Here is a 25,772-nt window from a genome sequence, read left to right on the forward strand (position 1 = left end):
AGTTCTGAAACGTAAAAGTGCCAGTTTCATTTATAGTATTCACTGGTACTCTCATGTCTTAATGCATTGCAGAACAAAGATAATAACCTTTAAAAGCAAAGTTAGATAATTGTTCTGATGTTTAGGTGATCAGGTCATATAAAATCCCTCATGAAAGCATCATGAGTTGGTATAAATTATTCATCATCTTTCCAGAGTGTAATTTCATGCTTTATCAAAGATGTGCAGCCTGCCTTGCTCTCTTAATCTGTGGAGGTTTGTTGGGAATAATGAAACCACTGCTGTCATATTTTTTTAATACATGAAACACAGCATTTAGTGTCGGATGACAGTGCTTGTAAAAATATTTAGATTAGTGGGGAAGAAGAAGAATTCTGGAAGGGGGCTTGAATCTAATAGCTTTCTACTGTGTAATAATATACAAATGAGGATTCTCCTTAAATAGCTTTAACTTTCAAAAAAAATGTAAAAAGGAGGCTTCTGTCAGCGCGAATGAGAAGATGTGACAACTTAATTCTGGTATTCATATTTGTGACACCTTTTCCAGAGCTTTTCTATAGTAAAGGAGCCACAGATGGAAGAATCAAGCAGTGGTTAACAGAGAACTAGATCTGCACCACACCAATGAAATGTGCAAGTCACTCTTGCAGCTGCTTTCTGTTCATGTTCTTCATTCATGGCTGCTCCTGTATTTAGCACTTAGACAACTTGCTGCCAAGAGCATCTGTGTGCTGCTCTACTGCTGGTGCTGACAACATGTAAACCCCACAATTTGGGCTTCTGATTCTTGGGACTCGCTCAGTGTCCTCATTTTGAGAAGTGCGGTAATGGAATATGAATAAATATGGGTGTGTGTGTTTTTTTAAAGAAAGGGTAGGATAAAAATCAAATTAGTAATAATGATGATGATTAATAATAGTAATGTTTTGGTCTAAGAGACTGTTTTCTGAATTCAATCCCAGGGACTTCTGGGGCTTCTCTAAAGTTTATCAGGAATTTTTCATAGAGACAGATCAGTAATACCAGAAACCTTGTCTGCCATTGTTATCAGTGAGTAGCAGCAAGGGAGTTTTGCATGACTTCTGTGCTGCATTCACCATCTACAAGAGACAATGGCCGAAAAACCTGGTGAACACCCTGCATGGATTGGAGAGTTCTGGGATACAGTGACCTTGACAATGTGCAGGGCATCCTTGGCAGACAAGTCAATATAGAAAGGGTTCCCTGAAGATACAGAGTTTGCAAACCATTGGTCTAGAACAGGGGTCAGGAAACTTTTTCAGCAGGGGGCCAATCCACTGTCCCTCAGACCTTGTGGAGGGCTGGACTATTTTGAAAAAAAAATTTTTGAACAAATTCCTATGTCCCACAAATAACCCAGAGTTCCATTTTAAATTAAAGCACACATTCTACTCATGTAGAAACACGCTGATTCCCGGACCATCCGTGGGCAGGATTTAGATGGCGATTGGGCCAGATCCGGCCCCTGGGCCTTAGTATGCCTACCCATTGTCTAGAAGCTCAGTCTGGCATCCTGTCAAAACGAATACGTTTTTTGCTTCCTTGGAAGTTGCCTGAAAAACCCATCCAACTCATCTTGACAGAACTGCTGACAGACAATTGACATGAACAACATTAAGCAAAGTACAGTGGTACCTCGGGTTAAGTACTTAATTCGTTCCGGAGGTCTGTACTTAACCTGAAACTGTTCTTAACCTGAAGACCACTTTAGCTAATGGGGCCTCCTGCTGCTGCCACGCTGCCGGAGCATGATTTCTGTTCTCATCCTGAAGAAAGTTCTTAACCTGAAGCACTATTTCTGGGTTAGCGGAGTCTGTAACCTGAAGCGTATGTAACCTGAGGTACCACTGTATGGTTCTGTAGAATGAGGATCAAAATTAGCTCATTGCCAGGAGTCTGTCTTAGGTTGCTCTTATACATCCTGCTGTAAGAAGTCTCAGAGCAGCATTAGAGGACTGATCCCCTTGAGTGTGGCACCTCTTTTTAACTTCAGTGGACCATTGCAGACGTGGATCATGTCTCAGTTGCACTTCTCACAGCCTGAAACTGCACCACCAGCATGGCATTTAAAATGAAAACATAATGCAAATTGCTGTCTCCATGCTTAGGTGCTGAACAGCAGCATATGATAACATTTTTCTTCCAAAAAAAAAAAAAGTTGAAACTATTATTTTTAGTGGAATGGTTCCTTTTTTAAAAAAAATGTTGCCAAATAAGCACAAAGGATGCTAGTGAAATTGGTGTTATTGCTCCCTGACTGTTCATTGTGATAACATTTTCTTATTTACAAAACTTTATTATGCTGAAGATTTGTTTGCATGGTGTATTAGGCATGTCTCATCAACCTTTTCATTTTGAAAGGTATAAAGGCTGATGTTTGAAATCTTACAATAATTTTCATCTCCAGTTTTTAAATCACTGGAACTTACTTTGCATTATCTAGGGGCAGAGAAGTTAGAATTTTAAAGTCTAAAGCAGTTGCAGTGGTAAAATAGTGTTTACTTCTAAAACTGCAGAACAGTTTTAGTTTTAAAACTGCAGAAGAATCTGCTTGTTGTAAAATGCTTTCTAGAAATAGCTGGTGACGTTTTTAAAAAGAAAAAGAAGCTTCAAACAACTTGCAAGAGATCTCGATTTAGGCAGCCTGTGTAGAAGCCCAGGATTTAAAAGCTCTTGCTTAAGCTGATGATTATCTTCAGGTATAATTGATTGTTTTAATATGGTGATAACGATGCTTTCATAGGCTGTGACTTGGAAGTTAGATTCATGTTGACACAGCGTGGAGAGTGGGATGATAATCACAGTAACAAACACATTCAGAATTGAAAGGTGGTGATTTCTTTGTGAGATCAGATAGGAAGAGGTTTACTGTGACATTTTTTTTTTTGCTTGTGAGGACAAAGTGATTTGTTGGCACTTCTGTTTCGTTATAATTTGTGCCATTAAAATATAGATACAGGAAGAAGCTGACAGTATTATTTTGCAGAGAATGAAATAGGATGGATGCACAGCAATTAACTCATATTTGGATCAAATTTAATGCTATTGTAGGGAAGATATAATAGTTGTAAAGGAGGGTAGCACTTGTAAAGCATATTAGAAGTGGGCCAATGTCTAAAAGAGCTGCATATTTTGGACAGAGATATTGCCAGTTTTTCACAGCAGCTGCTGGCATTCCTGGAGAGAAGAGTTCCATTTTATATTGAGAAGCTTGTTTGGATCTTCTCCATAGCCTTCTGCACAGATCATGAACCAGTTATGTTATGATGGTGAATTACTGAAGGCCAGTAATACAGTTTGTGTGTCAGTGTTAATAAGAAATTAGAATTGTATGAATGGCGATTGCTGTGAAGTTCAGTGGTTTCAACAGCACCTTGCATAAGCATATCATTTCATGCAATTTTAAAATTCTCACCCATCTCTCTTTTAAAATCAAGCATTGTTTCCCTGTTGCTTTTTGATGTGCATATGAATTCTCACATATTTGGCTCTCATTGCAAGTCTTAATTTCATCTGTCTTGTTTTACCTCCAGGATATGTAGAATATATGCCTGCTGGTAGCAAGTGTTTTGTTTTGATTTCATGTAAGCTGCTCTGAGAGCCTTTTTGGATGAAGAGTGGGGTACAAATGCTCTAAATAAATAAAATCTAAATAAATATACAGAACGGTTAGAGATTTTTTTAAAAAATTATGTGATGATGACTCATAACTTACAAAACACAAAGCATATATTTTTTCTGCATTTTCTATCCTTGTAGATATGAACTTCGAATCCGATACTTACCGAAAGGATTTCTGAACCAGTTTACTGAAGATAAGCCAACGTTAAATTTTTTCTATCAGCAGGTAAACACATACAGCTTTGTTTAAACTTGCTTTTGGAGTTGTGAAAGTCTGCTTTGTTTATATAAGTAGCATGTCGATGCAGGCACAGAAAAATGGTACTGGTATATGTTATTTGAAAGCACACATCAGAATTGGAGGGAAAGGTTGAGTCTCTTTTGTCAGTTTAAAGTGACAGTTAATGTCTCCCCAGTCAAGAAAACCAGTTTAAGGCACCAGTTTTCATAGTATGAGTGGAGTTTGAAAATTTTGCACATAGCAGTGATTAGGTTTCCCCTCTGCGCACTGACCCCAGTTTATGCATATGCTGCATTGGGATAGATTCAGAAATACTTTTGTCTAAGACACACTTGCAGTGTGGTATAAGTACCCTGGGATATTTCACTCTCGTTAAATTCTGCCTTTCCATAAATAATGCCCAAAGCTGTGGCAAGAAGACATGTTTTGGAAGGGTTTTCAGATCCTGGGTCTGACCAGTGCCTGGATGAAGTTTTGCTGTGGAAGAAAGGAGGCATATAATGAAAAACCATGATTAATATGTGTGCAGTTATTTCAGAACCTAACTTTCCCCAATAAATTCCAGCTGTTATACACAGATTCCAGCTGTTCTCTATCTATACATCAATTCTTCTAGAGATTCACACAAATCTGTGTAATAAATGTGGGACTTCCTCCCCCAAATAAATAAATAAATAATAATAATAATAATAATAATAATTTATTATTTATGCCCCGTCCATCTGGCTGGGTTTCCCCATATTAAAAACGGATTAAAAAACATAGGGATATCTCATAAAGCTTTAAAGAAAAAGGGTTCCCTTCTTTCTTGCTATAAACTTCTTTTCAAAATCCAATTAACTTAAACCACCTAACCATCTCCAACCCTCATCTACTTGGAACTCTTCTAATAATTTTCTCTGTGACCAGGAAAACTGTGTGTATTCTGCAGTTCCACACAAGCACAGCTATAGTTCAATGGAAATACAGCAAAAAGCACAGGGCTTGGTTGCTGTGGGCAGAATTCATTCATCATCCTGAAAAATCTTGGCTTTTAGTCACTACAGCTGTGAAGATAAGCTTGAAAAGTGAGTGGGCAAAGTCTGGTGGAATCTCGGAAAGTAGAAAGGGGCTGACTAAGAATTTCTTAGTTCTTTAGCTAGCGAAGACAGCAGAGTTTCATTGCGCAATGTAGTCTCCCTTTTCTTCACAATGACTGACAGATTTACTGTAAAATCTTAAGTGGGAATCAATTATGCAAAATAAGTAGAGGTGTGCAAATTTGCTTAAAATACATATACAATATAAGAGCTGCAGAATGCATTGTCGGTACAGGATTTGTTGTACTCCTTTGACAGAGATTTCTTTAGAATTATCTAAATTCATGTTAGTAACCTAATTAGAAAGTTACAGCCAGGGATTTATATGTAGCAGAGTAGTGGTAGAACATATGCTCTGGCTCTGGCAGTGGTGGCCTGGACTTTGTGTCGGGTTTTGGCTCAACAACTTTTTTTGTCCAGATTTTTACCCCTTGAAATATAGCAACCCTATATTAATGCTACATACTGGTGTAAAGAATTTAAGTTCATGGAAAAGAAGTTATCTTTTTTCCCCGTGATAAGGGTGACGAATAATAACAGCAATTGTGAGGTGGTGGAAGGCTTAATCCAGCGATTCATTTCCAGTGCACAGTGTTGCATAATTCGTACTGGAGTATTATGATGATAAGATGGGTGTAAAATTGCTTTGGGGAGCTCTAGTTTGGATGCATATAGAGCTTGTGCTTGCCAAGGCGGTGATGTGATGGTGTCACAGATCTGTGGTCCGTTCACTGTTCAGTAGAATTGCTCCCAGGCTAGTCTCAAGCATTATTGAGTGTGCTAGTATTTGCCATGCTCACTGTGCTCTTGCCAGTCGGTTTGTTTTCCTTCTGCCAGCAAATCACTGATTTTTTTCTTTAAGCACTGCCTGATTAGTGCCTTGCCTCATGAATTACTTGAATCGTTTTTTGAATACAGAAATGCCAGCACAAGTTGATTTTTAGGAGGACTGGAGGAAGCTTTTGGGACTTGTTTTTCATAGTCAGAGATCCATTTCATTTCTATACTGTTTTATCTTTTAAAGAAAAAATATCAAACAATACTGAAGAAAGTCAAATAAAGTATACTTTCAAGGCAACATAATTAGCAGGAATCTAAAACATTATCTTAAAGATTTCAAAATAAAACATTACAGAGGCGGTCAACTGCAGAATGCACATTTAACACAGCAAAATTAACAAATATTTTATCTTAAACATTCCAAAAGAAAACATTGCTAAAGGAAGTCAACTATAAAATGCACATTTAAAACCGCATTATTAGCAAGAAAATAAAACATTTGAATAAAATATTATCATAAGCATAGAACGTATCTGCTGATGTTGCTGCCAATCTTGCTAGTGGTGGTTCATGGAGGATGGCAGCTGTGGAAGCTCTGGCTCAATATCCTGGGTCTGAGCTAAGACACAGTCAAGATGGTCTCTGGCCTCTTCTTCAGCCTCAGCTTTTGTAGCTGGAGTCAATCAGAGGCCCACCCTCCCAGGCCAGGTGGAATCTTCCAGGACTTAGAGCCACAATGTTTATAGGCCCTCCACTCTTTCATGATGCCAGGAGTGGTCATAGGAAGCCACCACAGAATAGACCTCAAAGTGGCCTATTTTCTGACGTAGCTCAAGTCTTCCTCAGTTTGTGTTCTGCTTTTGTATTTTCTGCTGCTTCCAAGCTCTCTAATATAACAGGAAGCAGCTGAGGCTCTAGTCAATGGAAGATACACGTAGGAGTGGTCATCTCTCTCTCTGGACATTTTTCTGTTCCAGAGACCAACTAGTACAATGACAGACAGTTAGCTAGGTCAAAAGGAAACTCTCTTAAGAGCAGTCAGGAAAAATGATGCAGACCCATCCGTCTCTGGTGGTAGATAATCCTTACTGTTCTCTGAGCCATGCAAATCTATGAAGTCTTGTAAACCTATATCTTACCAGGTGGTGATCTTTCCATATGGCAAGATACATTTACAAAACATTCCAGCTTCCTCCTCCCGGTAAAATTAAAATTAGTAAGATAGTACGCCTGATTACTTAAAGTGATCATTTGCACTAAAAGACTAGCATTGCTTCCAATATTATAAAGGTTCCCAAGTGTATAGTTTGATTTTGCCAACAAAATCGGAAGTGGGAGCATATACAAAGACAGCTGGGGGATCTGTCCACCATGAGAGAAGGGGTAATTTTAAAGTCATTCTGCCTTGCACAATGCCCTGTTGGCAAGCAGTTCCCTTCCCCCAGTCACTAATGTCCTTATTATTACCATAGAAATAAGGGAGCCTGTGTAATTAGTGCAGGATGTCAAAGATCAACTTGCATTAATGTAGCAACTGTGACCTTTTTGATAAGGCAGAGCAGCAGCTGAGGGCAGATGGCAGCTGAGCGTTACCCTAATGCAAAGCTTTGCTTTTAAAAGCTGTAAAGAAAGAAAAAAAAACACCAGTGTGTATTTTCTTTGGAGCATGGAAGTCTTGTTAAATGATTTGTCCGTTGTAAAGCTGGCCAAAAGGGAAGGGAGGACTTCTATAAATGAAGCAGAGTAGTAACCACTTTTTACCGTTCAACATTGTAGAAGCCATGATGATTCCACAGGATAAGAAACTTACAACAAATGGGATGTAGAGGGTTTCATCCTCCGACAGCCTACTTTGCTTCTTTAACAGATGTGGAGAAGGGACAGAGTGCTCTATCAGTCTTTAGCCACTTTGCTTGCCTGCATGCAATTCCTTATCTACTATAGCTACCAGGCAAGTTCTGAAACACAAGGCTGCTTTAAATAATGGCTTATTTAGAGGTCACATTCTGTGCATGGGTTCAACAGCGGCTTGAAATCCATGCTTTATATACCTAAGTCAGTCGTCTTCATTGCTGACAGTGCTTGTAAGGAAACCTTGAAAATATACTAGATTGAATAATGCTTTGTTGTGGGCTGGTAGATGAGGGTAGAGGAAACTCTGTTTCTTCCCTACTAACCCTCTGGATTTTCATTGGGCACAGAAAATGACATTCACTTGGACCAGCTTTACATGTCTTTGTTTCTACAGTAACATTCTGGGAACTGTTTTAAATGCTACACTTACCATGGAGATTAGCATCCCCATGGTGAGTTGAACTACCAACCTGCACACGCACACCTGCTCTCTCCATCTGTCTCATGATGTTATGAACAACTTTGTACATGTGCGTTCAGAAAGGAGACGCCTGAAGAAAACATAATATTTAACTTTGCACTGTTAGCACCCCTATGCCCAGGTGGAGGAGATGAAAAACAACCTCAGATTAATGTCTTGCAACCTTATCCCGAGACTCATCTTGGTGCCTTTGGATTGCTTGCTGTTTAATTAATGCATGATTGGTTTCATACTGTGAAAGCTGGACATTAGGAACCTGTTTCAGATCCTTAAGCCAGACCAATAAACCCGCTACCACCCCTTGCACTCAGGGCTCCTCAGTTTCACCCTCTCCTGTTTATGTGCACCTCCTAATTAAGGCATGTTAGGTTGACTGTAACCTCATCCATGCCTTGCCCTGACTTATGCTTGGGGGGGGGGTTGTATCTTTTTGCTGCACAAAGATTAAAACCTTGATTATTTCATGAATTGTCTAATAGCAATCTTCTCATCTGAATTACCAAATCCCCAGGCTATGGTGAATTTTCTTCCTGAGATTTTGTTGCTGTAAGGGCTAGGGGTTGGGCGGGGGGAGAGATCTGGCTAAATGAGGCACATGCCTTCTAAAACATAGCAGCTGCTGCATAAGGCAATACAGTCAGTAATAAATTTATTCTTAACTCATGCACCAGAGTAAGCCTACACTGTTTGGAATGTCAAAACGTATGAGCTCTTCATTCCTCTCATCTTGACTGTGTATCGCGCCAGTCTGATGTGCCAGGGAACTTGACTGCTGGCGGGTTTTACAATTGTTCCTTAATAAATGTTTTGAAGTCTGGGAAGTGACTAGTCAGCAAGTTATTCAAGAACTGCACACAACCAGTGTTCTGTCTCAACAAAAATAAGGATCCTACTGAGAGAGCAGACTTGCTGTATTTTTGCTTTTTGTTTCCCAATAAGCTTTTAGCCTGTGAAAGAGTTGCTGCTATTGGGGCTCCTGGCTTAAGCTCAACTCTGTGTTTACTCATAATCAGTCCCACTGAGTTAAATGGGGCTTTCCCTGTGTGTGCTGCATTTCAACCTTGAATCACTTTCTATGGTTCATCACCCCTTCCCCTGGTGCGAAAAACATGTATGAGCTAAAAGACAAACTCTCAAATGGTTGATCTCAACCTGCTTTTAATTCTGAATAATTCCCGTTGGAGTAAAATTCCAAACTGGTGTGGGATTCTTCTCGCTGAATCTGGGACAACATCTTTGGCAACAAACACGGGTTTCCTAATCTCATCTTTTCCTCCTGCTGTGCAAAAGTGGAGGAGGGATGGATTTGCAAGGGAGAGAGTGAGTGGTGAGCTGTGTGAGAGTGTAGGGAAAGAGCTCCTCTGCACAGTCTGAGATTCACCCTCCCTAAGAATTCTTTTTTGCCAGCCAATATTATACTTGAACAAGTTCCGGAAAAGAATTCAAAGAGGACCTGGAGAAGAAAGCATGCAGGTGCAGGACGGATTAAGCACCTTTGGCCCACTAGACTCTTCTCCCTTCCAAATGCCCTCAGTTATTTTAAATGTCAACAATAAACAGGGATTTGGAAATTCTGTTTGAGCTTTTGAACTGGCAGTTCTTGTCGTTTACTGCTCTGAGGCAGTGTCTGCAAACTTGCAGCCTCACCAGTTCCTGTAGCTGCCTTCTGCCATAATGTGTGCATGGTGAAATAAAGGTTTTGGGGAGCAGTCACCGACTCTCTCAGAATCTAGCTCCTAGATTCACAGATTATGATGTGCAATTTTTTGAAACTGAGAACCAACCAAGAGTCCTTAGGAACTGTTTTCCAATATGAAGGTTCAGATTCCAAAGCTGTAAAGTGGGCCATAGTTAATGTATTTGCTCAAGCACCCCCAGTGACAAAAGAAGATGAAAACAAGTGCATGATCTCATGGTGCACGCCAGTTGTTTTGGACTACAATTCCCATCATGCTGTCCATGCTGGCTATGGCTGATGAGAATTGTAGTCCAGCAACTTCTGAAGGTCACCAAGTTGAGGAAGGCTTCCCTGGAGTCTTCTGTGCACAGCAACTTTTGCTGTATATGAACATATTTAACGAATAAGTCAGTGGTTTCCAGATGTCTGACACCCAAGCTATTTCAATGTATTTATTTGTGCAGTCTTCTCTCTTAAAAGTATGAATTGTTCACCTTCTTAGGACCCTCATCCTGAGTTTCTTCATGAATCAGTGTTCAGGTCATGCTTCCTCCAAAGTGCAGGCAATTTGCTGCATTTTTGCACTAGGAGTGATGCTGTCACCACCTGATACAATCATGCTGCACAATTGCTAGCTCAAATCAGACAGAGACTGACTTGAAGAAGTTAAGGCCAAAGCAGTAAGTCATGCAGAGATGCAGCAAGTAGCTTCCTCTGTGAGTGTATCATTCCAGCTTCTCATAATCTTTTAAATAATTTAATTACTTCTCATGCCTATCTAGCAGTTCTCTCGCCACATCCTATTGTGCCCTAGCACAGAGTTTGAGAATTGCTGCTTTAGCATCTCTGGCAGATTGAAGTTTCGGCTTACCCATATTTCCTGGACTTCATGAATGTTCTATATTTAACCTTAGTCAATGGAAGAAAGTTTAGCACACAGCAATAGTCTTTGGGGCACGGAGTGCTCTTATCTTCTGAGCAGCAAACTGCTGCTGTGGTTGCAGCCGGGTGATTAGTGAACATCACGGTTACGAACAGTATTCCTGAAGAAGGAATTGCACTGGCTGCCAGCTAACTTCCAGGCTAGGTTCAGAGCGCCGGTATTTGTGTACAAAGCCCTATACAGCTTGGGGCCAGATTGTTTCACCACCTATATACCCAGCTGATCACTCTGCTCTGCAGGAGAGGGCACCCTATGGATACCATGCTATCAGGAGCTCCCTTTGGCACGTTGTCAGAATTGGACCTTTAGTGTGGCATCTCCTACGCTTTGGCACTCCTTTCCACTGCATATCAAACAGGTGCCTTTTCTACGCGTTTCTTGGCACCTGTGAAAGACCTTCTTATAAAAAAAGTTTGCAGGTTTTTATCCCAGTTGATATCTTTCCTGGATCTGAACTGATTACTTGCCCGAGACATTTGGAAGCTTGGGTAGAACAGAGAAAACCAGTGGGATGTGGTTATCTCCAGATGCTAACACTTGAGGAACAGCAAGGAAGGATGTACTTGAGGTGTCGTCACTCTGTAATCAAAGAAGGCATTGACTCCAGTAAGCTAGAAATCGAAAAAGGGACTGACTCCATTACAGGGGTTGTGCTCTCCCCCCTCCCCCCCCCGAAAAGCTCAAGGAGATCTTGAGATGAAAAATGAAGTCAATGAAGCACCCACAGGAGGAAATGTTTTGGTAATAAGGTTCAATTAGCTTCAAAGTCAAAAATTGTGGTCATGGCAGTACAGTGAAGGAGCGGCAAGGCAACCATTATAACAAACCTAGTTTGGTAGCCATAGGCGAGAAAGGATTCCATGTTCATGAGGGAGCAGGATGGCAGAAGAAAGATGGAGCACTCTGTTTCTCTCTCCTGCACCCAGGCAGAAATGTGCAGAGGACTGTTGCAGGAAGGATGAAGCTCCACTCTCTCCAGTTTGTTGGCAGGCTAATAATTTTGTTGTTGTTGCAGGCTAGTAACTTTTGTGGACTTGCTTTCAAAGCTACACTATAGTTAAAAACAGCATGAAGATCAAACTTCTTTAGATGAAAACAAAGCAAAACAAAACAAAATCACTGCCTCACCTTCTAAAGGAAGTGCTTCTGGAAAAATTGAAATACTCACATATTTCACTTGGAAAGAAAATAATAATAATAATAATAATAATAATATAATATACCCCATGAAGCAAATAAAATCACTAATGCTGTAAAAGTACGAACATTAGCTGAGCTGGTTATCTTATCAGTTATGATTGTTTGGTTTATTTGATTCTTCTGTTTGTTTGTTAAAAATAATAAAAGATACTAAATCTATTTTATTCCATTGATATGGGTTATGGATTTCTGTTTGTTTATTTGGTAGGTTTGAACCCTACTTTTTGAAGAAGAAAAAAACTTCACAAAGTAGGTTACAGTTTCAAAAATTACAGCATTACCAATATGCAAAATATAAAAATGGATGCCCTAAATTAATCTGTCAAGTATATCTGGCAAAACAACATTAAAATCCAATAGGTGTCCACAGGGCCCTTAATATACAGTGGTACCTTGGGTTAAGTACTTAATTCGTTCCTGAGGTCTGTTCTTAACCTGAAACTGTTCTTAACCTGTGCTTAACCACCACTTTACCTAATGGGACCTCCTGCTGCTGCTGCGCAGCCGGAGCACAATTTCTGTTCTCATCCTGAAGCAAAGTTCTTTACCTTGAAGCACTATTTCTGGGTTAGCGGAGTCAGTAACATGAAGCATCTGTAACCTGAAGCGTATGTAACCTGAGGTACCACTTGTATGTTACCTGCTAAAGGCAGCTGAAAATTACTAATTTCTTGTTTGTGATACCTTCTCTAAAGGTAAAGGTAAAGGGACCCCTGACCGTTAGTCCAGTTGTGGCCGACTCTGGGGTTGCAGCGCTCATCTCGCTTTATTGGCCGAGGGAGCCGGCATACAGTTTCCAGGTCATGTGGCCAGCATGACTAAGCCGCTTCTGGCGAACCAGAGCAGCGCACGGAAACGCCATTTACCTTCCCGCCAGAGCGGTACCTATTTATCTACTTGCACTTTGATGTGCTTTCAAACTGCTAGGTTGGCAGGAGCAGGGACTGAGTAACGGGAGCTCACCCCATCGCGGGGATTTGAACCGCCGACCTTCTGATCAGCAAGTCCTAGGCTCTGTGGTTTAACCCACAGTGCCACCCGTATCCCTCGATACCTTCTCTAGAAAATACCTTAGAAGATACCTTCTCTAGAAAGTCTTAATTTCTGGGTACTATACTGCTGCTGTTCATTGTTGCCCCAGTTCTTGATTCTGAAGAAACAAGAGTTTATTCCCCGAAGAGATGGAAATCTTTAGGACCAAAAATAGAGCACAGTATAATAGGAAATGGTTTCAATATGCTTGGCTGAAACCAGCATGTGCTCATTCACCCACCAGTGTTTGCATTCTGCTTAAGAAATTATTGTGTGTATGGTTACTTGTTGCTTTAATCTTTTTTAAAGTTTATTTTTTGGAGTTTATTTTTTTGGGAGATTCAGGGATTTGGAGGGTGAGGAGAGAAACTGTGATGCTGCAGTAGACTGCAGTTAGAGAAATGTATAAGACATAGCAGTATGGTAGGGCAGTTGGCTTTATATTCAGATAAGAGGTAGCAATCTTACTGTTCCTTTCCATGTGTGTTAAGGGGAAAATTGTTTCCTGGATGTGTAGTATCCAAAGAAGAATTCAGAGTTGTGATCTAGGTGTATTTGCTTGGTTGGTTTGATGCACTTCACCAAGGCTAGAGCACTTTAGAGCTTTTGAGGTGATTGCACATTTCATCTTCTCCTTGACTGAGCATCTTGTATTCAAAACGCTTTTTCGATAGGGTACAGTTCTACAGTGTTTACTTTTATTTTTACTTCTTTGCATTCTCTTAAGACCGGAAATAGTGTTTCTGGGGCTTGTGTGTGACCTTTTTCATGCACTGCTAACTCAAAGCCAGCCCAAGAACATTTCCTAACACAACGCTTTTCTGCGCTTCTTAAAATTCCTAGTGGTTTAAGATCAGATATAACATTAGACATCATATGAAGGTGGGGAGGAAAGCACGAGTGGTCAAGAGAGAGACTGAAACACTATTGAGTGATGAACCCAAAAGAGAACATGAGCATACATGTGAAATACGGGGGCAGAGGTATATAGCAGTCACGGTTGTGTTCTTATGGTCGTTGGGAGCAGCAGATAAGATTGCATGGACTATTACACCAGGAAGTCTGGCATGGAAAGGAATAGATTGCCTGGGGAGGAAGAGGCATTTGTGGCTGGGTGGCCAACCTGTAGCAAGGTTGACTTAAGTGGCATAGGACGTGTAGACCGTGACACTTATGTAACAGGAGCAGGAGAGACATGGTCCTGGGAGTTGGACCTTCCCTTCCCTTTTGCCTGCCTCTCCTCTTGTCTGTTCCCTGAGACAAACCACTCTCAAGTGGTCAAGGGATGCTGACGTTTTCATTCTAACATGAATGAGCGTGGCACTCTTTTATGTTTTGCATTCCATCTGTGGCTCGTGTGCCAAAAAGGCTAGCACCTTGGTTTTGGAAGTGAATGGTAAATATTTTAAGAGACACAAGCAATGGAAGTACAAGTCATGTATGAGGCAGAGGCAGATTTAGGGGAATGTGTCCTGCTTGCCTACATTAAGTGCTGACCCAAAAGCACGCTACAGGGAGCGCTGTAGAATGGGGGGGGCTGAATTTTTGGGTTACCCAAGGGCACTGCTGAAATTTGAGAGCCCAAAGTCTGCCACTGTAGGAAGAGGTCCATAGATAGTGCTTTCTTATTGAATCTGAGCATGCAATTTAAGGAGAGGCCTTCTGTGATAATTTAAAAACCTAAGTGAATCACAAAGTGCATTTTTCCATAATGTCAAACGTTTAGTATAAAAAAGCTACAGTACAGTGGTACCTCTGGTTGCGAACGGGATCCGTTCCGGAGCCCCGTTCGCAGCCTGAAAGGAATGCAACCTGCGCACGCGCGGGTCGCGATTCGCCGCTTCTACACATGGCATGCATGTGATGTCATTTTGTGTGTCCGCACATGCGCAAGTGGCGACACCCGGAAGTAACCCTTTCCGGTACTTCCGGGTCGTCGCAGGACGCAACCTGAAAAAACATATCATGAAGCAAACGTAACGAGGTACAGAAAAAGGGGGCAGGGTTGGTTAGAATGTTTCAGACTAGGGCCTGAGAGACCAGAGTTCAAATCCCCACTATGCCAGGGATGACCTTGGGCCAGTCATTGCCTCTCAGCCTAACATACCTTATAGGGTTGTTGTGAGGAAGAATTAGGAGGGGAGAACCATGTATGCCACCTTGAACTCCTTGGAGGAAAGGAGGATATAAAAGGCATAAATAAAATGTATTCTACTGGACTGTGGTTTTGCCCATGGCACTCTTATTTGCCTTTTTACTTTGCTTTCTCTTTCTGATTTTGAGGGAATATACAGCACAAGGTGTCTAAACGTTTGGCTGAAGGTTTCGTGTACTATGTTTCTGACTATGAAAAACTATCCTTGCATACCAACCAGTGAATGTTATTAAAAAGAAATAAGAAAGAAAATGTTGTTGTACGTGAACACACATTGATTGTCCATATTATTTTGGGAAGTTTAAAATTGAGTTTTCCATTAAAGTGAGTGATTTAATAGTGAAGAACAGTGGTGCAATGGGCAACTCTTGAATTTTGTGAAAAGAACCATATAATTCAAGGGGAAATACTACATTAATTAAAATCAGCATGTTGATCTGATTAATGTAAAAGACTCTTTTTGTAAAGCAGCTTTGCAAGGGTTTTAAATTAATATACTAGCTTCCTGGGGAAGTATATCATTATAAAATTAATGTAATTGAACAGCAGTTCTAATTAGTAGATATTAAGCTCACAATCATTTTTGGGAATCAAGTAAATATCCACCAATAAGTGCTGAAAAAACGCCAAGCTTTCAGTGTAATTCTGTTAAGCTCTGATTTGTTATCTATAAACTTTAAGCGTTTTTAAGATGAAAAGCCCTATTAGGCCTAAGTATTCATAAAAATTAAGTTTTCATGTATGTTATCTCTGCTTACCCAGCTATTCACAACGTTGGCTGTTATTAATCATTCTTCCTTCTAACAGAGCTGTTTAAATGTCTAGTGGTAGACGTGTGCTAATGTTAATTGTTGCCATTAAAGTATACATCTCAGTCAAGGAGGTCTGAATTTCATTTGGGGGTAAATTATATTTTTAATTACCAACCTTTATTTATTTATTTACTGGGTGGGGGGAATTGGATGACTATTATTGTATCTGTTCTTGACCCTCTTGGGTGGAGAGTCAGCTCAAGGACTCTCCTTGGAAAATCCTGGTCATGGTTTGTTTCACAAACTGAGGCAATTGAGTTCTCCCACATAGTGACCATGAAACAAAACCACGGGTTGTGTCCTCAAAGTTAGTTTGGTTTTCCAACTGCTCTTGCCTCATGTCTTTGTAGACTGGCAAGCATCTGAGGTGACACGATGTCCAAGCAAGCCATGACTGAAGAAGGGTGTTGGGTTCACTGATAACACCAGACCATTCTTGCAACAAAGGAAAGTCAACACTGAACCATGGTTTCAGAACACAGTTTGTCATTACACAATTAAAAATTACCACATACCACCAAGCCATAGTTTAATAAATCATAGTTGAGTTAACCTTGGCTTAGTGTTATGAGCAAACCAGGCCATTGCATAGATGTGCATCTATCTTTTCCTTCAAGTGATTTTTTATTTTTTTTATTTTTTTGGAAGTTCAACTTTTATAGCCTCCCTGATGCCTGTAGTAAAGCTATGGGGAGCATGTATGCAATAAATTCATTATCTATCAACTATTTGCATATCACATTTCATTGAGAATTCTAGGGCAGTTTGCAACAATTTCCATAAAAACAATGCAATAAATCTAGAAAAAATACGAATCCACAGTAGAAAATACCACATCACTTCAGGCAACTTCACATTTTGGAGGGATGTGATTGGAAGGCAAGCAGGAGTGATACACACTCCCTCTTTCTGCTTTTTCTTGGTTAATGTTTGAAATCAAGAGTCTCATGTCTTGCCAGTTGTGCATGTGAACATTTTCAGATTCAGGAATATTGCTCAGCTACTCTCTTTACAATGGAGATGCACAGTATCCCTCTTCGGCTCTGGATCCATTCCAGTCCGGCTTCCGCGCTGGTCATGGGGCCGAGACGGCTCTGGTCGCCCTAACAGATGATCTCCGCAGGCAGCTGGATCGAGGCGGGTCAGGGCTGCTGATTCTTCTAGACCTGTCAGCAGCCTTCGACATAGTCAATCAGGAACTCCTGGACCACCACCTTGCCGACGTGGGGATCCAGGGCACAGGCCTTCAATGGCTGCGCTCGTTTCTCTCTGATCGGGGACAGAGGGTGGCGCTTGGGGGGGGGGGAATTGTCATCGCGCCACTCCTTGGTGTGTGGAGTGCCCCAGGGTGCGATACTCTCCCCGATGCTTTTTAACATCTTTATGCGCCCCCTCGCCCAGCTTGTCCGGAGTTTTGGGCTGGGCTGCCATCAGTATGCCGATGACACCCAACTGTATCTGTTGATGGATGGCCATCCTGACTCGGCCCCAGACACACTGACCAGATGTTTGGAAGCTGTGGCTGGATGGTTTCGTGGGAGCCGGTTGAAGTTAAATCCTTCGAAGACAGAGGTCCTCTGGCTGGGACGGGACGATATGGGATTGAGGGGGCAACTCCCATCTCTTGCGGGGGTGTGCCAGCACCGTCCGTTAAGAGTTTGGGTATAATCTTCGATACCTCCCTCTCCATGGAGGCGCAGATTGCAGCTATAACAAAGGCGGCATTTTTTTATCTCCGCCAAGCTAAGCAGTTGGCTCCTTATCTCTCTCGCCCTGACCTAGCCACTGTGATCCACGCGACGGTCACCTCCAGACTGGATTATTGTAACTCGCTCTACGTGGGGCTGCCCTTAAGACTGACCCAGAAACTCCAGCGGGTGCAGAATGCCGCGGCGAGACTCCTTACGGGGTCTTCGCTGCGAGATCACATTCATCCGGTGCTATACCAGCTGCACTGGCTCCCAGTGGAGTACAGGATCAGGTTTAAGGTGCTGGTTTTAGCCTTCAAAGCCCTATACGGCCTAGGACCCTCGTACCTACGGGACCGCCTCTCCTGGTATGCCCCACAGAGGAACTTACGGTCTTCAAATAAAAACATCTTGAAGGTCCCAGGCCACCAAGAGGTTAGGCTGGCCTCAACTAGAGCCAGGGCTTTTTCGGCTGCGGCTCCAACCTGGTGGAACACTCTGTCACAAGTGACAAGGGCCCTGCAGGACTTGACATCTTTCCGCAGGGCCTGCAAGACAGAGCTGTTCCACCAGGCCTTTGGTCAGGGCGCAGCTTGACTCCCTCCTTTGGCAATCTTTACAGAACTTTAGTTTATGGTTGCCATCAATTTTGATTTTAATTAATTTTTATAATGTTTTTAGAATGTTGCACTATTTTAGTGTTGTTAGCCGCCCTGAGCCCGGCTTTGGCTGGGGAGGGCGGGATATAAATAAAATTTTTTATTATTATTATTATTATTTGGATGTTGCACAAGAAACTAGAATTATTTTCCTCACCCTACTCCTCAACCCACCCACCCCCACCTTTTAATGAACAAATCTGCTCTTCATTACTCATGGAAAAGATTGCTTGGAGCTTGAGAATAATTTACCTCCAAAGCAGACTGATGAAATTTGCTTGGAAAAGTATTGAAACTTGCAGTGAACATAATATTTGAATGAAAGTATATTTGATGTCATTTATACTGTTCTTATATATGACACATTCCTCTTTGTTTTACTTTAGGTGAAAAATGACTATATGGTAGAAATAGCAGACCAGGTGGACCAGGAAATTGCCTTGAAGCTAGGTTGCCTTGAAATCCGGTAAGGCAATATTTTTTACATATTTATTCAAATTTTTATAAGCTGAGCAATTTCCCTTGTTCTGGATACCCTGATTGATATGAAAATTGTGGTTTTTTAAAGGGTTTGCTTAAAAGTCTTTTTAGAACCTATAGTGTTTGGTGTAATACAATTGTAATGCTTTTAAATTTACAGATTTCCCCTTCCCCTAACTCCCCGTTAGTGACATTTTTATGTCGCTCCTGCTCAGTTCACACAAGCTTAACTCAAATGGTTAGAAATTAGCCACAGTATTGAAAGTTAGGCAATACAAATACATTTACTGTGGGAGAATGTTTCATCAACCCACATTTACAAATCTTGAAGAGTTGAATTAGGAACATTGCTGTTGCCCCTTCCTTAACTTATTGTCCAATACTTGTAAAGTGTAAAAAAAATCTATAGAGAAAAATAGAGAAACTGAGAGAATGAATCCAAACATATTTTTACTCTTGTAACTAGGAATATTTGGAGTTCTTCGGGGAGAAAAAAGACTTACTGTCATCTGTCTTAATGTCTCCGATCTGAAACTGATTTTTTTGCCTTTCTGTTGCCTTTCTGCTACCCGCCTGAGCCTGAAGCTCAGTCGAGGGGATATTGTGTGCCCTAGATCTGAGCAATGGGCTTTGGAGACTGTCAGGCATCCAAGTTGCTTTGGTGGCCTTTTTAAAAAGCAGAATACTGGCAAAGATGTTGTGGTCCTTTTTCATGAGTTGTCTCTTAATAAATTATCCAGGTGCCATGCCAGAGCTACAAATCTTCTTTCTTTCACAAATACACATTCTCACTCTTGCGAGCACAAAGTCATGTTCTTGTATTTTATAATCGGTTGCTGGGAATCACAAGTGGGAAGAGCAGTGTTGTACTCATTTCCTGCTTACAGGTTTCCCATATGCATCTGGTTGGCTACTGTGAGAGCAAGGGTGGTTTCTTATATTCTTAAAGCAGCAAGCACTTATTTAATTGAGATTATAGTGCGAGTTATGGAGCCCCTCCTGTTCAGTATGCCCCGCATAGGTTATGTGACCCTTCCTTTTCACAGGGATCAGCCACAGCTAAGGGAGCCTTTATCTGGAGTGTCGTTTTCTCCATGGCCCACTCTATAAACATAAATCTCTATATATAGCTCTGACTCTGCACCAAGGGGTCAGAATATTATTCAGATTTGTTTCCACCTCCAGTGAGGTTGTCTTTGGAACTAGGTCGCTGGCTATCCCCACAATGGAAGTACAGCATGGATGTATGGAATGGGGCTGGCTTTCCTACCACCCAGGAAATTTCCTTTGCAATGGAGACACCACCGCCCTCTTCTGCCAACAGCACACCTTCTAAGTGTCTGGTGCTGCCTGCCTTCTGAGCTTCATAGCTGGACATTGGGTTTGGTTAGACATCTACAGAGCCAAGCTATGTCTCCAGATACATGAATGCATATTATAGAATTGTGGAAATGTAGGGAAGGGCTGCAGCTCAGTGGGACAGTTCATACTTTGCCAGGGCTGTCTTAAGCATATCCAGCGCTGTGGTGCAAAGCTCCCTCCACCCCCCCCCCCCCGTTTCCCAGAATTTTTTAGGGAGGATGGCGCTGTTGGGATACTGCCAGGGAGACAAAGTCCATCATGACTCCACGTCGTCTCTGGACGTCCATCGATCTCCCACAGACACGCAGTATCAGCAATTAGCGACACGAGCTCCAGAAATAGCTTGCCACATTCCAGAGCCGATGCACGCTCTATCAGCAGATAATGCACACAGCGAAAGATGCACTCAGGAGAGCATTATTTACAAGTTTATTTCTGCGTTGATCAGAACAAAGAAAAAACATGACTGCCTGCTTCAGTGTCTCCGGCAGAGAGAGAGAGAAACGAAAGCAAAGACACAACAGAAACATCCTGTGAAACAGGAAATGTGCAGGCTGTGACACTAACATCCTGCTCCCTTTTAAGGTGGAACGGAAATATCCTAACAGGCGCTCCCAGTGGGGCTGGAGGAGGCAGGCAGCGGCTGGAGGGTGGTTCCTCCATTGGGGAAGAGGCGGAGGCTGGACGCGGCGCCTCCCGGCTCAGCTGGCTGCTTCATGCCACGGTGGCCATTGCAGATGGAGGCTCCGGGCACGGTGCTGCTTCGGCGCGGCATGGCGAGGGCAGCGAGCTGATGCCAGGAGGTTCCGCGTCCAGCCTCCACCTCTTCCCTGGCGCCCTCCAGAACTTGGCGCCCCGGTGCCATTAGCCTCTGTGGGTAAGACGCCTCTGTACTTTGCATACAAAAGGTCCAGGTTTAATCCCTGCCACCGTCAGAAAGGGCTGGGAAGCCTGTGGCTGGAGAGCTGCTCTGTATGCATTTCCCCCCACCACTGCCACACTCAGCTTGTGTTTCCTCTTCAGCTGAATGCTGTGAAACTGAGCCCAGTATCACACCAGGAAGGCTGTAGAACACGCATGAAGGCTGGAGCCTTGAAGGGCTCTGCCTAAGCCCAGCCCAACCCAGTCCTGCTGGGATACCTACCCTAAACAACATTTTGTAGTCTCCTCCTATTTTACAAAGCACAATAATTTTTAGTATGTTAATAAACTCTTCCGGATTACAAAGAGAGAGAGACAAGAGAGATTTCGGAACAATAGCTGATGAAAATTCCCCAAGCGTAAAACTGTTGTTCAAGGTCTTTTTGTTGAGACAGTTGCTTTAGTTCTGCTATTGTCTTGCACAGCAAGACTCAGAAAAAGTAACAATCAATAAGAAATTAGTGGTAAATCAAGCGACAGAGTAATAGGGAGAGAAAAGCAAATGTTGAGCAGTAATTTTGAATTACACCATTATTGCAAATGCTCTTCTGGCCAAGAATAATGATAGCTGGTACACGGCAGCTCAGCACTGTCAAGATTGCAAGTTTAAAGAAATGTTTGGGTGGAAAGGTGGCTGAGGATTTAAATTTTCATCACAAGCATATAATATGGTTTGAGACAAGGAACTTGATCTTTTTGAATCACAAGCCCTTGTGATTGCAGATGTATAACAAAACAAACTAAAAAGTGGAAAGCCCAACACAAAATTGAGTAAAGTTTCCAGTGCCCACAGGTTGGACATTCAGCACATTGAAGAGCCGTATATATTGAAGTGCTGGCTTGAGTTAATTTGAAAGGATTCGGAAACTCCAATATACCTCTGCCATAACACAGGGATTCAGCCACAGGAGGATGGTGCTATGTTTTTCCACTATACATGCAGCTTAGATCAATGTACAACGCAAGTAGAATGGTTAAAATTCTTAGAAAAAATCAAATAGAGTAAATTTATTGTCTTAAAAATAACTATCTCATATGCAAATCTATTCGAGTCACTTCATGGAAAGCATATTCTGTTGTTTGGTGTTATAGCAATAAAAGGTGGGTCACAAACAGAGGGCACCTGTAGCAGTGCTTTGGGTTTGTCCTGGGATTAATGATGGGCACAGTTGTGATATCACACCTTGAAAATGCTCCTCAGGTGATTGGGGTTTGGTAAGTGTGTATGCTGTTAATCTGCGAGAGGATTTAGTAGCATTATTATGACAAATTCAGCTCTTGCATGTTCATCATTTAAACAGCAGTGGGTTTCTATTAGTCACGTTGCCGAGATACTTTTATATGCACTGATGGCTTATCTTGTGCTTGCCCAGACAAGTATTTACTCAAGGTGTTTTTGTTTTGTGTCTGTGCTGATTTCAGGAGATCATACTGGGAGATGAGAGGCAACGCGTTAGATAAGAAGTCAAACTATGAAGTATTAGAGTAAGTATATCATTTCAGTACCAGGCCTGAGTTGTCTCTTGCTTAGGAGAAAGAGGATAAGTTCCATTAGAAGCTGCATTACTGCCACTCTTCACGGGGAGGCCATGATACGAAGTCTGCTGTTATTGCTTTAATTAAGATAAAATGGGAAATCGTAAAACCTAATAAATTTCAGACCTCTGAACCTATTGAGGAGGCAAGAGCTCATCAGCTTCTGTCTGACCAAGACAAATTGGATTCTTCATAGTTTAAACCTGCTGATATGCAGTATCATAGTGGTTTCAATCATCTGCATTCTGTTAATGCATCTGGGATCAGCCGGTCTAGTCCTACAGATTTAGCAGTGCTTTGTATAAAATGGATTTTCTGTTTGTGATTAGATTAATCAGTCACGGGACTAAATTACTTAGAGTCTTTAATTACTTAGCAGATTCTGGAATTATATAATCGGTGGCTTTGTTTTCCCTTTCTTTCCTTTCCCCCTGTACCAAGTTACAATGAAGTTAGCAAAATCACAAACTGCCCAGCATGTGCTCCAGACTTGAGTTACTCATCATTAAAAGCTGGAATATTGACCTAGGCAAACTGTGAAAATGTGGCTTCTAGCCAAATTTCAACAGAGAGCTTGAGGAGCTTTGCATCCAATTCCAAAAAGACAATTGGCATTGCTACAGCCCATTAAAGGGCAGTTTTGTTTTAGTGAACTTAGTGGCTAAGTGCATTAGCAGGTTTTCTAGGAAGTGAAAAGACTTCCCTACTAAAGTCCCAATAGAAAGCCGAAAGGCACGAGAGGGTATAAGTATAAAACAGATGGGCAACATTCAGCTTCAATGCCATTTGTGGGTTTGGAGGAAAGCGAAAGGCAATGACAATTGCAGCGTTAGAAGTGATATATAAATGGAAGAACCACCAATCTTTCAAAATCTGTAGAGTTAGGTATGCCTTCAGTGTCCACTGTTATGTCCTACCAATATATAAACTAATTATTCCTTAACAAGCTCATTTTGAAATTGATACCTAATTTAAGAGAGTGACTGGAGGAGAGAGGGGGGGATTGCTGTTTTAATTGGGGGGGGGGGTTTAATATTGTAAACCACCCTGTGATACTTGGATGAAGGACAGTATAGAAACTTAGTAAAAATAGCAGCAACAGCAACAACTGACCTGTCAGCTTGACATCGATACCAGGAAAGGTCCCAGAGTAGATAAGTAAACAGTACATCTCTGAACACTTGGAAGAAGATTCTGTGATTTCTAATACTCAGCATGGGTTTCTGGAAAACAAGTAATGCCAGACGAATCTAATTTCTTTTTTTGATGGCAGATCAGGGGAATGCATTGGACACAGTGTATCTTGATCTCAGTAAGACTTTTGACAAAGTCCCCCATAATATTCTTGAAGAGAAGCAGTGGACTGGACTAGGTAACTGTTAGGCGGATTTGTAGCTGGTTGACTGACCAAACACAAAGAGTGCTCACTAATGGTTCCACGTCATCCTGGAAAAAGTGACAAGTGGGGTGCTGCAGGGTTCTGTCCTGTGTCTGTTGTTCAACACCTTTATAAACACCTTGGATGAAGGAATTGAGGGGATGGTCATCAAATTTGCAGATGACATCAAACGTGGAGAGGTAGCTAACGCTGTAGAAGCAGAATCGGGATTCAGGATGACCTTAACAGATGGGAGAACTAGAGTAGATCAGGCCAGAGGCCCATCTAGTCCAGCATCCAGTTCTCACAGGCCAACCAAAAACACGTAATATTTATTTGTTTGTTAAATATTTATTTGTTATGTTTTATCAGTGAGCTCCTGCAGTAAGCCAAGCTTCTATCATAGCCAGCCAGATATCTCTACAAGCAGAGCTTGAAGGCTGTTAGGGATGATGCAAAAACTGTTCTAAAACTGTAAAATATTGTTCATACCAATACACAGAAACCATGTACGGTAATAACATTAAGGTGGCAGTAATGTGAGATATTTTCTTTGTAAATATTTCCGAGATGTGCAGTGCAGCCCCTCTTGGAGTGCTCTTGCATGTCATGTAGACTGTCGGATTTATCTAATCCTACATAGGAAGATAAACTGCATGCAGTTTGCATCTGAGAAGAAATACATCAAAGGACTTAATATTTATGAATGTTTTATCACGTTCTTCCCCAGTTTAGCATCCCTGCAGACACTTGTGCTTGTAGCTGCAAAGGAGAATGTTCTGCTGCCGTTAATCTTATATGTTTTGGGGAAAGATTTTTAGCAGGGTCTTTTTTCTTTTCTTTTTTAAAGAGGCCTACAATCAAATGCAAATGATTCCACTAAATGGTAGCTGGCTTTGTCTATCTGACATCTCTGAATACAACCTCTATAGAAAGTTGTGCATTAGGTAGTGATCCCTGAAACATCTCAAGTTTGGGGCTGCTATTCAGAATAAAATTAGGCAAAAAGAGGCGCCCTTTCCCAAGTGTCAAAGGGAGAGGGGAAGATATATGTGTCAGTATGTGTGTGTGTGTGTGTGAACATAGACATATACATATATATGAATGATAAAGGGGAACCTTCCCTCAGTGTGTGTGTGTGTATGTGTACGTACACACACACACACACACACACACACACACATCCAGTACAATTGCCACTTAAATTATTGCTGATGAACTTGCACATTATTTTTCACATTTAGAGATTAGCAGATTGGGCTAGTGTCTCAAAGCTTCAAATATAGTCAACAAGTAATAAAAGTTTGTTTTGCCTATTAGCACTACAAGTTGCTTCTGCTTGGTGTATTTGTCTTATAGATACAGTAAATAAGGAAATTGTTAAATGTTTTGGAACTGAAAGAGGGTTTTTTTGTGTGTTTTTTTTAGTAGTCTGCTTCCCAACTAGAAGTTTATAAAAGAACTGTTTAAAATGATATATAAACAATGTTGAAAAGGTTTTTTTAATTGTTGACTGTTTTTTATGAATTCTTCCTTGATTTGTTTATTAGCACGCATTGTGTGTATACACACACACACACCCCAGCATATTTCCTCATGATTTTATTGTTGATTTACATGAACAAGGCACACAAATCCCAAAATCTGTATTAGGGTAATGTATTTGTTTGATCAATCACAAAATCCTGTCCAAGTACAACACTTCTCATAAACATGACTAACTATTGCTTTGATTATTTCAGGAAAGATGTGGGCTTAAAAAGATTTTTCCCGAAGAGTTTGTTGGATTCAGTAAAGGTAATTGTATGTTCTATTCAGATGCTGGAAGTAGTTGGATGGTGTGTGGTGATC

At 41.4% G+C, this 25,772-nt stretch overlaps 1 protein-coding gene across 30 annotated transcripts in view; it reads left to right on the top strand.

Moving 5' to 3' along the window:
* The window catches only part of PTK2 (protein tyrosine kinase 2), a gene marked incomplete at its 3' end in the record, with an annotated part of 189,825 nt that overhangs the window by 89,597 nt on the left and 74,456 nt on the right, over positions 1–25,772 (top strand). For all 30 annotated transcript variants that reach the window (XM_083450459.1, XM_083450474.1, XM_083450445.1 and 27 more), the window contains 4 exons: positions 3,781–3,868; positions 18,631–18,710; positions 22,430–22,492; positions 25,664–25,718. In XM_083450459.1, coding sequence (XP_083306585.1) covers positions 3,781–3,868; positions 18,631–18,710; positions 22,430–22,492; positions 25,664–25,718 — 286 coding nt within the window. The remainder of the gene's footprint in view (positions 1–3,780; positions 3,869–18,630; positions 18,711–22,429; positions 22,493–25,663; positions 25,719–25,772) is intronic.

This window comes from Podarcis tiliguerta (assembly GCF_965153285.1).
Source record: "Podarcis tiliguerta genome assembly, chromosome: 7".
Taxonomy (NCBI): Eukaryota; Metazoa; Chordata; class Lepidosauria; order Squamata; family Lacertidae; genus Podarcis; species Podarcis tiliguerta.